General features: G+C 32.7%; 1 protein-coding gene across 1 annotated transcript in view; it reads left to right on the top strand.

The window, feature by feature from the left end:
• LOC148955176 (vitellogenin-1-like) overlaps nucleotides 1–15,978 on the top strand; it is a 346,909-nt gene that overhangs the window by 158,042 nt on the left and 172,889 nt on the right. The window contains exons 4-5 of the mRNA XM_089100639.1: nucleotides 5,594–5,719; nucleotides 12,972–13,115. Of these exons, the coding sequence (XP_088956765.1) occupies nucleotides 5,594–5,719; nucleotides 12,972–13,115 (270 nt within the window). The remainder of the gene's footprint in view (nucleotides 1–5,593; nucleotides 5,720–12,971; nucleotides 13,116–15,978) is intronic.

The raw sequence follows: 15,978 nt of genomic DNA, 5'->3' as shown, positions 1-15,978 counted from the left end.
AGAAACCAAAGGGGCAGGAAAAAGTTCCTTTGTCAGCAGCACAAGTCGCTAAAACACTCATGAAGAAGGCCAAACATCAAGAGAAACAACGATTAAAGAGATTTGACGAGGCAACAAAACAGCACTCGGCCTTGCAAACCACACTATAGAAATCACGGAAAAACTTGCAAATAGTAAATACGAAAAAAGCAAAAATTTGGAGTCCAAAACTCGGACCAGGAAACGGAGAAAGGCAGAACAAGCGCAGCGCCTAGCAGATTAATATTTGAATAAAACAATAATAAAAAAAAAAAAATTAAATAAAAATCAAACGAGCATAAAAGCCACTAAATAAATATCTATATTTTCCTTTTTAATCGGTACATAGATAACATCAAGTTTTCCTTCAAATATATATTTGAAGGGGGGGATAATAAAAAAAACAAAAAAAAAACGAAGGAGGTTAGTTTACTGAAATAGGGTCAATGGAAGCTAGCAAATTTGGGGTTGAGCTCAATCACTGCTGGTCTCTCGTTGTTAAGTACATGCAATGCTTCTACTGACCTTTGACTCTCTGAGGTGACACTTTCAGTCGAATTTAGAAAAAAAAATTGTTTTGAAGAAATTTAAAAGATAATAATAATAGGAAAATACAGCGAGAGTTTACATGAATCCGGACATGTACAAGCTAGCTGTAATCTTATTATAATTAGTTATAGTCCAAGAGAATATTTTTTTGTATTAGATACAAATGGTAAAAAGAAAAAAAAAGAAATTTTAAAAAGAAGTGCTATAAAGATTTAAGCGAAACTTAGAATAAGCTTATAAAGGAAAAAAAGTAAGAGGTAAAAGAAACGAAAAGCAATATAAAAATAAATTATAACCTAAAAACTTACCAGGAGGTAAAAGCCATGGACAAAATCCATTAAAAATAAGCCAAAAATTAACCCCATCGTCACAAGCAAACCACAATTCATTGTTCAAGATAATAATTTTAACTCTAGCGATGTATTGGATCTGAGAAAACGAATTGGCACAGGATATACCTAGTTTAAACAATTGGCTTTCACCTCAGCCAACCCAAACACCCAAATCCCAGGTCGTCGAACCTTTAACAGAAACTAAACATATCCACTTTTTATTTAAAATATAACCTTTCACAACAGCAAAAAGTCGCAGTAATGAGCAAATTCATTCTTGTAATTCTCCCAAATTCAAGCTTATCAGTAAGCCGCAGACTAAGGAGAAATGCATTCAAAGCTATTCAGCCTTGCCAATGGGACTGCTTTCATTGTTTCCTTGGCAAAAAGGATCTTAATTAAATCTAGAATAAAATTTTAAACCAGTATATGGTAAACATTCCATTTTTATGAACAAAGGAGGGCTAGAAAATGTGGCGCAAAACTTAACTAAAAGTGCTCTAAAAATCAACTGGAAAATACAGTGCTTTTAGAATACAAACACTTTTGGACGGAGAAACTTAAATAATTTCAAAATAATACAGGTTGCGACAATAGACCCCCCCCCCCTCAAAAACAAGGAGAAAATGAAATTGACCACAGAATGGCAATCGGCGTAAAAACTTGTAAAAGCTGTTGAATAAAACAGGAGACATATGAATATAGGCTTAGAAAAGACCTATTGAACTGAAAAAGCTGACAAAGATTTGAAAAAAACCGCTTAGGCTTCACTGAAGTAAATAATAAAAAAATAAAAAAAATACAAGTTGAAAAAATAGCCAGACGGAAGTGAAGTAAAAGAAATTGGGTGACAAATGAACACAAGTTGAAGTTGAAATTTAAGGCAAGACAACTTAAAGTTGGGAAGTTAAAGCGAAAACAGTTATGTTCGCTTATATGTCTTAAAAAAAACTACCGTACGTAAAAAAAAGAAATATGGAGATAAGGATATATTCCTTGGAAAAGAACCACCTTTTTACTAAAGGGAAGAGCCTATGGGAATATTTTAGCTACAAATAAAAAGTGTAGATATACATAATATATTGGTGTGTCTCGTGTTTTTAATAAACCTATTAGATTGAACAGAATCACAAGGAAAACTGCTATTGAACCTACCAGACGCTTTTTATGGTGATCAAGCACCAAATAGACATTACTGAGGTGAGGGCACAACAAGAAGGTAAAAAGTCAGAAAATTCCATCTCAAGCTTTTTCAAACTGATTTTCAAGCTACAAATTTAGCTATTGTTGAATATAATTTTGAAAAAAAGATATATATTCTTTTAGAAAAGAATAAACCTTGAATATGTGAATTACTACAGTTAAACCTAGTATTATGCAAAAAAACTTGTCTCAGGTTTTTGACAACCCTTGAGCACACGTAACTGCTTTAATGAGCACACGTAGCGCGTAGCACATAGACGTAGTGTGATTTTTTTTGCACATCATAGCGCATAAAACTGTAATTGTATTTGCAAACTCGTGTTACTAAGAAATGAACAGTAAATCGCTCCCCGGAAAAAAAGACTTACCTAAATGGAAGTGGAAAGAACCACTTATTATAAAGGCCTATTAGCCTTTACTTGAGGATATTTCATAACTGCTTAATTGATTATGGGATTGATTATATATGTTTTTAGATATAGATATTATAGGAAACATCAAACCCCAGAGGGAAGGATGTAAGAACCCCTGTCTGCACGAAACCATAATCTCTCGCAAAGAAATTAATGAATTTCAAAAAAAAAAAAAGAACTTTTATCTGCAACCGCAGAAAACGGTTGGCACAACGAGTGCATAAATATGAAAATAAAAGAGTACGATAAATAGTGAAGCGATTTCTTTTGCTATGACAGTAGTAATGCTTTTGATTGTAATTAAATTGGTATTTTGAGCGTTTTTTTAATTGAAATAAAGAGTTATAACACATTTTAGTGTTCCTTTTTGAGAAATTTACTTTGAAAAAAAATGCTTTGTGTATATTTAAATTACTATATAGTGTGTTAAAATAAATTTTAAAACTTTAAACGAATGTATTTTTTGGTAAATGTTGTATCTAAGTTTAGTTACTTAACAATGCTTGTGTAAGTTTATTGCACAATTCTTGTGTATATACTATGTTTTTAATTTACTTTAAATTTTAGTTAGTGACGTAATGTTATATGATAATGTTTGACCTCGAGTCAAAGTATTAAGATAATTTCTTAAACCACATTGGCCTGACATCACATAAAGAAAGAAAAACGAGCAAAAATGGGGTTTTTATAGGCCAAATGACGATATTGAATGGTTGTTAGGTAGTTGGTTTTAATTCTTTTAATTTTTGGCTTTTATTGTTACATCGTTTCGTTTCGCGCTGAAGAAGAGAGGCGTTTGTCCTCTCGAAATATTCGCTTTGTATTTTCAGCATCGTCATTTGGCCTATAAAAACCCCATTTTTGCTCGTTTTTCTTTCTTTATGTCAAAGTATTAATAATTTTTTTTGGTATATGTTTCAATTTAAGCGGGATATTATTTTTGGAGTGATTAAAAAAAAGTGGAGAAAGTAATTAAAGTAATTAACTTTCGAATGTATTGATATATACGAAAATATGAGTGTTTAATATGATATTTTGAGTGTTTAATAATTAATATTAATTTTAATATGTAAAGAATATAAATACAATTAAAATCCAACCAGAAACGGAATGTTTCTATTTTAGCAGCACATTGTATTTAAAAAACGACTAAGAAAATAATTAGCCTCTTACTGAACAAAAAAAATTATTTGTATATATTAGTGTGTGATTTTTTTTCTTATGTATACAAACGTTAATGCTTTGTTTGTGAGCTGATATCAATTTTTTTCTTTAGATCACAGACCTATTTTTTTTTTTTTACAAGCTATTTTTGGTAAATTTTTGCCGATATCAACCAAAGTTGGATGCAACTTCAACCAATTTTGGTTCATGTTTGATGCTAAAATAAACCAATTTCTGGTGCATTGCAAGAGCCTGTAGTTAGTATCTCCCAAGATAATGTTTGTATCCAGGACCTATATGTTTACCTTGCCCAAATTCAATGTCAACAGAATACACAAATAAGTGAGAATTTACTACCAATTTATTGACTGACAAGTGAATTTAAATCTGTAATTTTCAATGCTTAAGATGTATAAGCAAATGGCGTATAGCCTAAACATTCATTAAGTTAATGTTAAGAAAATGTAAAATGTTGTTTTTAAAGAAATCTGTAGTTACAAAAAAATTGTTATATATTGACTAACCAAGGCATTTCTAAAACTAAAAAAAAAATAAACGGTATATCAGCCACGTCACACAGATAAATTAAATTATTAAGGAGAATTAAATTTAAACTCAAATAATTCATAAACTTGTCTAATATTACTTGAAATTTAATTTTAGCAAAACCATTAATATTATGTTTAAGCCGCTTGGGGTCAAGTTAAAACAGAAGATGCATATGAAGAGGATAAAAGAGTAATTGTCAGTCCTAAAGATAGAGAAAAGAGAAACAAGGATGATTTTCAAATTGAAATCCTTAGACAAAAAAAGGAACATGGCCAATATTGAACCAGAAACATAACCCTAAGGAAACCCATTGAGAGTAGATGCACATAATGACCCAAAGATGGCAGCACAATAGCTTTAAATGAAATTAAGTTGTTTTAAAAGTAAAATATTGAGAATTGGGACAATTCTTCTTTAAATGGGGAGTATTGGGGTAAAGCTTTCTAATTTAGTTAATTATTAAATTAGTAAAATATATAGGACGCAAATATAAAGTTTTCAAAATACCACTTTTTAAGATAAGGATACAAATCGTGGAATGTGTGGGCTTGGAGGGAACTTGCTCAATAACCAATTTCCTGGCTAAATGCGTCAATTTACCGGAAGGACGTGGTTAGGTTTTTCATATATATACCCCGATGTTTGAGACTGAAAGCAGACTTTTTGACTTGCCGGGTGAACCTATGCCCGTTCGTTTTCTCATTAGAAATACCTTGGACTTTGTCTTATAACCGTAAGTGTCTAAGTATCTTATCTATATTTTATTGTTGATTTATTGAGACTTGTGGGCTACTTGGGACAGCCAGTCCCAGTAGACAGAATATATCCAATTATATTATATGGTAAATGAATAAAAGTATTGTATTTTAGACGAACTCTCTACGATCTATTTTTAGCCTCTCGAACATAATCAGTTGACACGCCTCATTGGTTTGGTCATAGCCTAAGTCACGCAACCAAAGTTCAATTACCTTAGGGTCAGAGTTTATCTCCCCTATAAAGGGAAAATAAAGGCATCTAAGACTAAAACCCCTTTATACATCAAATAAAACTTCATAACACCTTTACTTTTCTTTAAAAAATTTATTTTTCGGAAAGTTTTTTTTTAATTAATAATAATAAAACATTGGAGCCGTATGGAGCCGTACAGCAGTGCTATAGCGTTGCCACTGATTAAAGGATCACCTATGATAAATCTTGCGACTAAATACAATTTTGAAAACACCTTGCTATTACTTTTCGAGGGTATTATAGTGTCTTTTCTTGACAGTTTTTTTTTTATAACTTCTTTCTGATTATTTGATCTCTTTTCAAATGCCCCTATTCTTCTGATTACGCTAATTAGAACTCTTTCGTATCTTTTAGTTCCAAAATTTGTCCTTTCATAGCGATGACTCTCTCTGGTCAAAAAACCTCAAGAAAGGCATATCTTCTGTATTTCAATTAGAAAACTCCAGCCTCGTAGGTCCAGATTACGGCAAAATTATGGAGGTAAGGAAGACAAACGTTTGTTTCATTCGATAAGGTCAACAAAATATACTTTTGATTTATATTTTTCTATTTTATCTTATGTTTGTGTTTAAATTAGTAGAGTATCATTCAAATTCAAATTAAGGCTTTTTATTGATCTCCAAAGTTGGAAAGTATAAAGAAAAAATAAATAAAATCAACCCATAAGCCATGTGCAAATAACACAAATGCAAAAGTAAATACTTGTGAAAAGTCAAAAACCTAAATTATTCTTACTTTATTAAATTTTGTTAATAAGATCATATATTTTAACATAAACAAGCAAAATAAAATCTAAGGTAACCTAAAAAATTGAGACCACCCAACCTGGAAAAATTTAATAAATCATACATTTGAAAGATCTCAGAGTACAGGTTATGAATTATCAACATTCTCACTAAGCCAAGTTCCTTTTGTTTCGTATTTATTATCAAAATTGGGTCTTTCATATTATTTTTATGACGCAGGATGATTTGGATTTTAGATCTTTTTACGGTTAAAAAAAATAATTTTAGAAGAAAACTTATATACTGAGGGGCTTATGTGTTTAGTGGTTTCAGTCGACGAAGCTTCATAAGCTAAGTTAGTAGATTGAACTAATTTTTTTTATCATAAATGTATAAGACGAGTAAACAATGCCAAGACCAATTTCTACTGAGAAGAATGACAAGTTTCTGGTAAAAGATAAAGACAATGAATTAGAATAAAGCCACATTGTTATATGAAACAAGAGAGTTTTGCTGAGACTTATTAGCCGGTTCTAAGATTAGGACTGAGGTCATGACTGCATTGAAAAATATCGGGTTGTAGCGCTGTTGGAATCACTCTGCTTTGAAAATGTTAAAGAAATGGATTTGGTCAACTTCGTTCCTGAACTCTCCTTATCCCACTTTTGCTTGTATTTTAGTTGGGCCCCCATGAAAGTGGATCAGGGAGTTCATCCGGCCTCTCCTAGAGAACCAATAACGGGAAAAATTGCAACATCTTTTAATGTTTGCATAAAAAAAATTAAAGTTTCTCTCGTAAAAGAGCCCCTCCCCCACTTCTTCTTGCAAGACTTTGTTGGACTCCGTGATGATGTATTTAGTTATTTTATTTATTTATTTAATTATTGAAAACCCATCTACAAAAACCTGAAAAGGGCGGAGCAAAATATGAAAAAAAAAACTAAAGAAAAGATAACAATAGTACGAGACAAACATCCATAAAACCAATAAAAATCAAATAAGAACGCCAATTGTAAATAAATCAAGGACAAATAAGAATAAGGTCAGAATCAAAACGAAGCAAATCCGAGGACAAAATAAGAACAAAACCAAACGAAGCAAAAGAAAACTCACAGATACAACATCAACATATTCATACATGAATAAACCAAAAGAATAGATCACCGCAATAAATACACGCAGTAAACACAAATCACTTAAATACTATTGAACTAAAACGGGGTACCAGTCATTCTGCAAATGTGAAGAACTAAGACTTCGGTTATGCTTATCAATCAATTTAGAGATTGCAAGTTCAGATTCAGCAAGGCCATACTTTCCAACCAATAGAGAATTCCGATGCCAAAGCGGTAGCCGAAGCAAATACTTGGCAATCCGAAAGAAAATAGACAGTACTTTCAGACAATCAGTTCTAGTAAACAGCTTCCAAAACGGAGCAATGTACAAAATGTGAAGGAGGTCTACACCATTGAAAAGGCTAGCTAATAGTAAGTGGTTGAATCGAACTTTTGCTGCAACAATCAATGCATAAGAAGCACATATACATCGTACGAGATGAGGAGAAGAGATCGGGCGCGGCGTAGCGACGAATCAATGAGAAGACCTAGATAACGAGGGAGTCAACAGCTCTAGCATTGGCATCGCCAAGCGCTATAGAGGACGGTGGCTATACGTAACTATACAGAATTGTAGACTATATAAGATTGTATAGTCTTGTATTGTAATTACAGCAGAAACTTGGGAATATATTATATTGCTCCGTTTCTTAAGTTTATTTCACGAATTTTAGCAAGGTTATACCCGGGATGGAGTTGCGCTAATCTCCCAAAATAAGAGAAAATTGTCATGAAATTATTTAGTTTTTTACTATTGTATAAACAGAAAAAAAATTCCCAAAGAATCAAATAGTTAAAGCATAATTTACAAAACGCTTATTTAGCTTGGAAAATCATGACTTGAAAAAAGAATATTATCTTTTATTTAATGGTTAAGAAGATATTGTCATTGTTTTGGTGTTTTTAACACAAAATATTATTTTTCTTCGAAATCAAAACTTTATTTTACGAAAAATCTAATTTTTCATTTTGTGAAAAATACCTCGCGGGAGCATAATTTTACAATATTGTACAAGGCTGCCATGTCATCACAATGGATAAATAGATGGCATTACACTTAGATATCTATTCGGCAAAAAAATCAGAGACGAGACACAATCATATCCTCTTTCAAGAAATTCTACCGCTATATCTTATAAGAAAACAAGATACTAGGCTATATTATTATATTTGTACATATATTTGGTAATATTTTAGTCTCTACAGCCCAATAGTCTCTTTCATTCTCAATTTGCATTTAGTTCCAATCAGTCTCTCGGCCTAACCGTATCGGACTTATACTTTGAAAATGATTATTGCCCGAGCTGCTAATATATATAATTTTTTTTAATATATTCTGAGAGAAGATCTGATTTATTCCCCGATCTGAGATTTTTTTGTGATTCAGGCTAGTCGAATGGGAAGAATGTTTTGACCGTTCATCTGTGTCAATTGTAACGAAAGCTTTTTAGATTTATAATTATCAAAGCTAATTCTACATGAGACTATTTACGTATGTATATAGTCGCTAAGTAAAACAAGGCAACTACAAAGTATTTTGCACTTCTACTGATTGTATATACGTGTAGATAGTTATAAGAAAACGCAACCATTGGCTAGTGAGGACTTTTTAACGTTAGTATGTCACCTTGTCTTTGGCAAAATTAAATAAATAAAACAAGTTTTTTTAACTGAAAGTAAGGAACGACGTTAAAACTTAAAACGAGCAGAAATTATTCCGTATATGAAAGGGGCTGTCCCCTCCTCAACGCCTCGCTCTTTACGCTAGCGTTTTTTCATTGTTTAAAAAAATAAGAGCTGTGAGAAAGTCAAACTTTAGCGTAAAAAGCGAGGCGTTGAGGAGGGGACAGCCCCTTTCATATAAGGAATAATTTCTGTTCGTTTTAAGTTTTAACGTCGTTCCTTACTTTCAGTTAAAAAAAACTTGTTTTTTATTTAATTTTTGAATGTTTTTTAATTAATATAGGTTTTGATTTGGCTCCCCGTACATGAATAATTAATACAAAATTTGCATATTAATTTTACTTTTATTGTGTTAAATGACTTTTTCGAGACTTGTTTAATTTTAATTACGAACGTTTTTATTAGTAATAAATATACGTAACTTACGAATTAACTTACGTAACGAACTTCTATATTCATATATTTTTAATACATATATTAGAGGGCTCGCCCCCTAGTCAATACCTCGCTATTTAACCTAAAGTTTGAATTTTGGTCTAATTCTTTAAAAATGACCCCTTAAATCACAAAGGCCGTTATTTAGAATAAATAGCTCTTATGAAATTACTATAAAATCTTTGGCTTAAAGAGCGAGGTATTGACTAGGGGGTGAACCCAATCATACAAGCAATATTTTCTGTTCGTTTTAAGTTTTGATGTTACTCCTTATTTTCAGTTGGAAAACTTGTTTTTTATATATATAATTTCTGATCTTTATTTAAATAATGCTGTGAAATCCGGCGCCCCCTTCATAGCAATGTTCCATCTCCCATTACAACTTCTTTCGTGGTAAGATCCTCCCACATAACCCCAAACCGAATCACCCCCTCCTCCCCGCAAAAATCCCCTCTGAAAACCTCTGAATGCATCCCACAAACCACTACTATAAACTGGCATTTGGTAAAGTTCATAACTTTCAGCCCTTCCCCCGGGGACTTCGAGGGATTAAGTCATCCCAAGAGACATATTTATCATATTTTCGACCATGCTGAACAAAATGACTGTCTCAAAATTTTGATCAGGCGACTTTGGGAAAAAAATTAGCGTGGGAGGGGGCATAGGTGACCTCCATTTGTTTTGTCACTTAAAAAGTGCACTAGAAATTTTAATTTCCGTCCGAATGAGCCTTCTCACGATATTTTTGTATCACTGGGTCGATACGATCACCCCTGGGGAAAAAAAACAAACAAACAAACAAATAAACAATAGGACTAGCAAAGTGTATTATTGTATGCGTATTGATATTGAATAAAATCTTATCTTATCTTAATTAAACGGTCCCTGCGTTTCAGTAGCAGTTCTTACAAATTGGGTTAAACAGTCAAACTTAAGTGTAAAGAGCAAGGTATTGAGAAGGGGGCAACCCTTCATATGCGGAATAATTTTTGTTCGTTTTGAGTTTTAGTATTGCTCCTCACTTTCAGTTAAAACAATTTTTTTTTAATTTAATTTCTGTTCGTTTTTCAAATAATGCAGGTAAATCAGGCTCAGCCGCCATGAAATATACCCCCCCCCTAACGGGAAACATCAGCGAAAATTTCATCCAAAGTAAAATACACGCCTCCCTGTCGAGCTCTCTCCAGACAGTTCCATCCTCGCTGAAAATCCCCCCTCCGCATAAAATTTCTTGAGGACAATTCAGCCTGAAAAAATATCCTTAGCATACTTTCATTCGAAAAAGACTCCAATCTCTAATCGCTTTCAGTAGCAGTTTCATTAGCGTTTCAGTAGCAGTTCTTACAAATTGGGTCAAACAGTCAAACTTAAGTGTAAAGAGCAAGGTATTGAGAAGGGGGCAACCCTTCATATGCGGAATAATTTTTGTTCGTTTTGAGTTTTAATGTGCTCCTAACTTTCAGTTAAGAAAACATATTTTTTTTATTTAATTTCTTTTCGTTTTTCAAATAATGCAGGTAAATCAGGCTCAGCCGCCATTAAATATTTCCCCCCCCCTAACGGGAAACATCAGCGAAAATTTCATCCAAAGTAAAATACACGCCTCCCTGTCGAGCTCCCTCCAGACAGTTTCATCTTCGCTGAAAATCCCTCCTCCGTATAAAATTTCTTGATGACGATTCAGCCTGAAAAATTATCCTTATCATACTTTAATTCGAAAAAGACTTCAATCTCTAATCGGTTTCTCGATCGCTTCGGAAATGCCCCCTCCGTAGAATTTTTTTCGGAAATCAAAACACGAGGAAAATAGCGCCCGGATAATTCCTCCGGAACATCTCCACATGCACAATTGAGTTGGGAAAGATAATATACGACAATAATATTTTGTTTACATAAACAAAATCATATTTTCAAAGTTATCCTTACTCAAGTACCCACTTTAAGTTTAACTTCTCCATAACTATACTTCGAAAATGAAAATATTCCTTCAAGAGGGTGCATTCATTTATTTTTTTATAGGGGGTGGGAGAGGGGGGGGGTCTAAAATGCCAAACTTAATTTTTCAGGTTGTAATTTCAAAATTTTAGAATTGAAAGTGGGAGTCATTGGTCAAATATTGCTAGTAAAAATGTCCCCCCACCCTTTCCACCTTTATATAGGTGGGCATATCAGTGTGATTTTTTTTACACTATAGATACTTTTGCAACAAGAGGGGATTATTATCCCTGAAGTATATAAGTTCGAAGACCACACTGCCTTTCCATGACGATAAATAAAAATTCGAAATAGGGATAAAATCCTTTTAATCGACAGTGATAAATTTCACAAAAATACTAGATATTTCGGTCACTGCATGTGTGACTGAAATATCTAGTATTTTTGCATATTTTATCACTGTCTGTTAACAGGATTTTATCCCTATTTGAACTTCTATTTATCATCATCCCTGAAATTTCCAAATCATTTCCAAATTGCTTGCTTAATTTAAATATTTAAATCCAAATGAAGGTGGTTAAGGGGTAAATCTTTCATCCATGTGGATTTTAACTACATTTCACGGAAATGAACTATTGAGGCCCTAGGCACACCCTTCTGCCGCAGAAGGATCCACTGATTTACCCTCAATAGCTAATTATCTTATCGTCTGGTTATCAGATTACCAATACCTGAATCCTTGATTATCAGCTATTCAGGTAAGAATGCCAAAAAAGTAAAGATAAGACGAAAGAAAAATCGGGAAACAAAAATTCACATGTGTGCCTTTACATGTGCGCGGGGACTGTTTTCAATTCCGATTCCCACTTAAATCATTTAAAAAGTTTTGTGTGGCTAATTTTTAAAATTTTGATAGTCTAGTTGCTCTTTCCAGTATACCTGATTATTAGATAACCGTATAATTCAAAGATACGGGCTTTTTTATAACGATTTTTTATATATATTCGCTGGTCGCTTATCAAAAAGTAAGTAATCAAACATTATTTTGTGTTTCTATTGAATTTATATGTGAATATTTATGAAAAAAGAACATATCTAGTGGCTTACGCGGATCAAATTTTCAACAATAGAGAACCTTTTCGTTACCAAAGTCGCAACCTGTATCTATTCCCTACTAACACTGTGTTTTAGTGTTATTTCCAGATTCTTCTTACAGATATAGGACCTGATGTTGCAAGCTTCCATCTTTTCTAGTTTCAAAGAATTATGCCTTAAATCTCGTCTCCGATCATTATTCTCGAATCTCAACTTGAGAAGTTATGAACGGCATTCGTAATTGGCGCTGAAGTTGTGCGCAATTTTGATTTTATCCACAAGTATGATTATAATTCGGCCCGGGCATAATACATATAGTAACAGGTTTTACATGTACTGTACTGTAAAGTGTTTCAGAAACTGATCAAAAAGAAATTGAAAATTTCATTAGGCTGAAATTAGGATTCATTAAGGATGATAAATTAATGCATTTTCCTTTGAATTCTTACTGACAGAAAACGAAAGGTATTTATTTGGAAAAATTTCTTAGACAGCTTTTTCAAAAAACTTGAAAACAATACAGACGTTGATTTTGTATTAACGTACTCTTGTATGGAAAATAAAGGCGTCGGCTTTGTATTTCAAACCTTAACTATTAATGTTTATTATGAACAAATATTTTCCGCTATTACATGTTCGACTAGCGTATGTATTTTTCGAACCAGTGTATCTCTAAGAAATGTAATGTATTTTATTCAATGGATCTATTTATTTTTAACCATACTTTTATGTATTTATTTACAGCAACATATATTTGGTAGCTGTGAAGCAACATTTGTCCGAAGCTCTGGCATTTTAGTTAAACACGTCCTTACATCTACATGCAGTGACTTTCCTAAAAATCAATTTCGTTTATGGGGAACTTTTGGATGTCCTTTTGAACAACAGGTATTTTGCTATTAGTGGCTTACCAATCTCAATTTAGGGAAAATAATCAGCTATTTAATTGGCCCTCCACTGCTGTCGCAAATGACAGTTTAGTCCTACCCGGCAGAATTAGAAAGATTGAAAAAGCTTAGTTTAAATTTATTAATGCTTGTATTTTGGTAATGGGTCAAGAATGTCTTTTTATATGTTTTTCCTATGCCTGTCTCTTTACACCTAAAAATTTATTTGGTATTAATATCTCTACTCATCAGAAAAATTCCTTCTTTTGCGGTTTCTGGTGAGATTTGACGAGTTTTGCCCCGTAATCTCTAAAATGTCAGTTAATTTTAAACTTATATTTAAATTAGACGTCTAAGCCATACTGTGCTGTATTTACAAAATTTAAATGACTGACAAGACCATTGCACCAATCCAGATTCATTTTTAACCCTTTCTATTCAACATATTTACACCGTTTCAAACATATTTTCAAATATCGTCACATCAAGGAACACTTTTAAGATATTTGGTTAGCAATAAAAACTAATATAAATATATTATATTAATAGGAAATCCTATAAATACAAAATTATATTACTTAGAAATCGCATTGAATCAATTAAAAACATAAACAATCAGTTGATGCAGTTTAATTCATTTTCACAGACTATTAGTGACAAAAGGGGAACTGCATACAGATATATTAAGAATCCAAACTTGAAAGTGACACCTGTAAGGATGCGCCAGTAGTAAGTCATATGAAGGTTTCACCAGTGATTGCGTAATATGCCTTACCACGGGCCAGGCATCTATATATTTGAACCCTACGCCTGTGGCATATATATGTGTGTAGGTTTTCAAGTAATTGGGTTACCAGGGTCATTTGCAAAGAGGTATCATTTCTATGGAAGCTATAGTAATTTGAAATATCATATGGAATTTGCTTGAAGGTATATACTTTGCGTATGCGCCCGTACCAAACAGGTTTTTCTGGTAGTCCTATTCTACAGATCATTACACCTTTGCCAAGAGGAACGAGTATAACTTGATTGGTTATTAGGATTTGAATAAAAGGAATAGTTTTCTTTACAATTCATATTATTAAGAGAATTGAATTCAAAGAAAATATTTTATTTGCAAGGATATTAGTGAAAAAAAAAAAATGAGTGGTGCATTTACACTATTGGAGATTAATGATGGAACCGAAAGCAGCAGCATCAACGATATACGAGTACCTAATGTAGCTGTGGAAATAACTGCTGGTTGTAGACTTTGTCTTGAATGGGACATTATGTATGCGAGATACGTGATATCATTAAGCAAATTTAAGCAGGAGGAGCAGCTGTGTTTTGCTGGAAAAGTAAATATTATCCACATAAATAAACTTCGGTCAGCGTTAGATGTCCTATCGAAATATATTGATGAGAACAAAATGCATCAGTGAATATTATTATTGTAATTATGTTCAATAAAAATGTTTCTAAATCAATGGTATTTTTTTTTCTATAGTAGACAAGCGTATATTTCATAGAGTAGAAAAAAGAAATTCTGTTTAGTCTGAAGTTGATCGTGAGAGAGTTAGGACTAAAAAAAAAAAAAAAAATGGATAGATTCGAGAAAGATCGAATCATGAGGAATCTAGTTCTTACGGACAAACGTTTGATTCTAGATGATGATTTTCTAGAGTTGTCTATTCAAAGGAAGATATTTTCTCGAAGAATGCTTGTCAATATAATGAAAACTGATTCTCCATCATTAGACTATTGTATAAAGCTTCTACAATGTGGTCCAAATGCCTTTACACAATTTATTGATATATTGATCCCAACAGGACAAAATGATATTGTGGATATGCTTTTAAACATTAGTTTAGAAATTTAGGACTTTTTTTTTCATAAGAAAGATGGTGCTCAAGGATGATTTACTCCTCTCTCTCTCTCAGACAATTTTTTTGTTGTTGCTAGCTCAGTTTCATTGTGGCAGTGAGAGCGTTAACACATGACAAAATGTTCCATACATGTCCGTTATGTATGTACACACAGGGCAGCTGGTCATCATGTGAGAAATGCACAATGATTGAGGAGTATGATGAAAAGTGTGGATTATGCAACCCGTGTAAATTGCACAGAGGATATGCTGTACAAATTAAAGGTTGTAATTCCTGTCTTGAAGAGGTGTGTGACTCTCATCCTAGATGTCACCTATGCTCCAATTGTCATTATGATAAATGCAAGCAGTGGGAGAGTACATATCCCGGTATGATTGGAAAGAATCCTAACCGTGATTTTAGTTTATTGCTACGAGATTGGTATCGTCGTGGTTTTAGATTGTTCTGGGAGGAGGAACCGGGTCAACGATTCAGCTGTTGGAACAACAAAAGAATATGGTTTCTACGTCATCGTTGTGAAGACACTGGGTGTTATGATTATAAGCCCACTGATTTTTATTTGGCACTGACGGACTGTGATTCGCAACTTGAGGACACTGTTTGTGAAATTGCTTCAAATAGGCAAATTTAAACATGTGAATTCTTTAGAATGAATGAGAGTAGTATCATTGACTATACAAAGAGATATAACAAGAGTGAAGTCACACTCTACTATAGAAGATTTGACCCTGATTTTGCAGTACATCATGATCAGTACACGGTGAATCCAGATAATCTACCTGATTTAGTTAATGTCAACAAATACCTACTAGAGGATGAGATCTAAATAGTAAAAAAGTAGTTTTATCAAGTATATAAATTTTTTATTAATAAACAAATTAAAATAAAACTTTTTAACAATTTATTATCAGGACACTAAAATAAATATTAAATACACTTGTAAGTATATTATCCACTAGAAAGTCGTTCAATCGAGGTAAGTCAACGCAGATGTTG

Source organism: Artemia sp. Qi Xiang Cuo, chromosome 2, assembly GCF_049724085.1.
Source record: "Artemia sp. Qi Xiang Cuo chromosome 2, ASM4972408v1, whole genome shotgun sequence".
In the NCBI taxonomy this organism is placed as follows: Eukaryota; Metazoa; Arthropoda; class Branchiopoda; order Anostraca; family Artemiidae; genus Artemia; species Artemia sp. Qi Xiang Cuo.
This window is presented reverse-complemented; position numbering and strand designations above follow the sequence as displayed.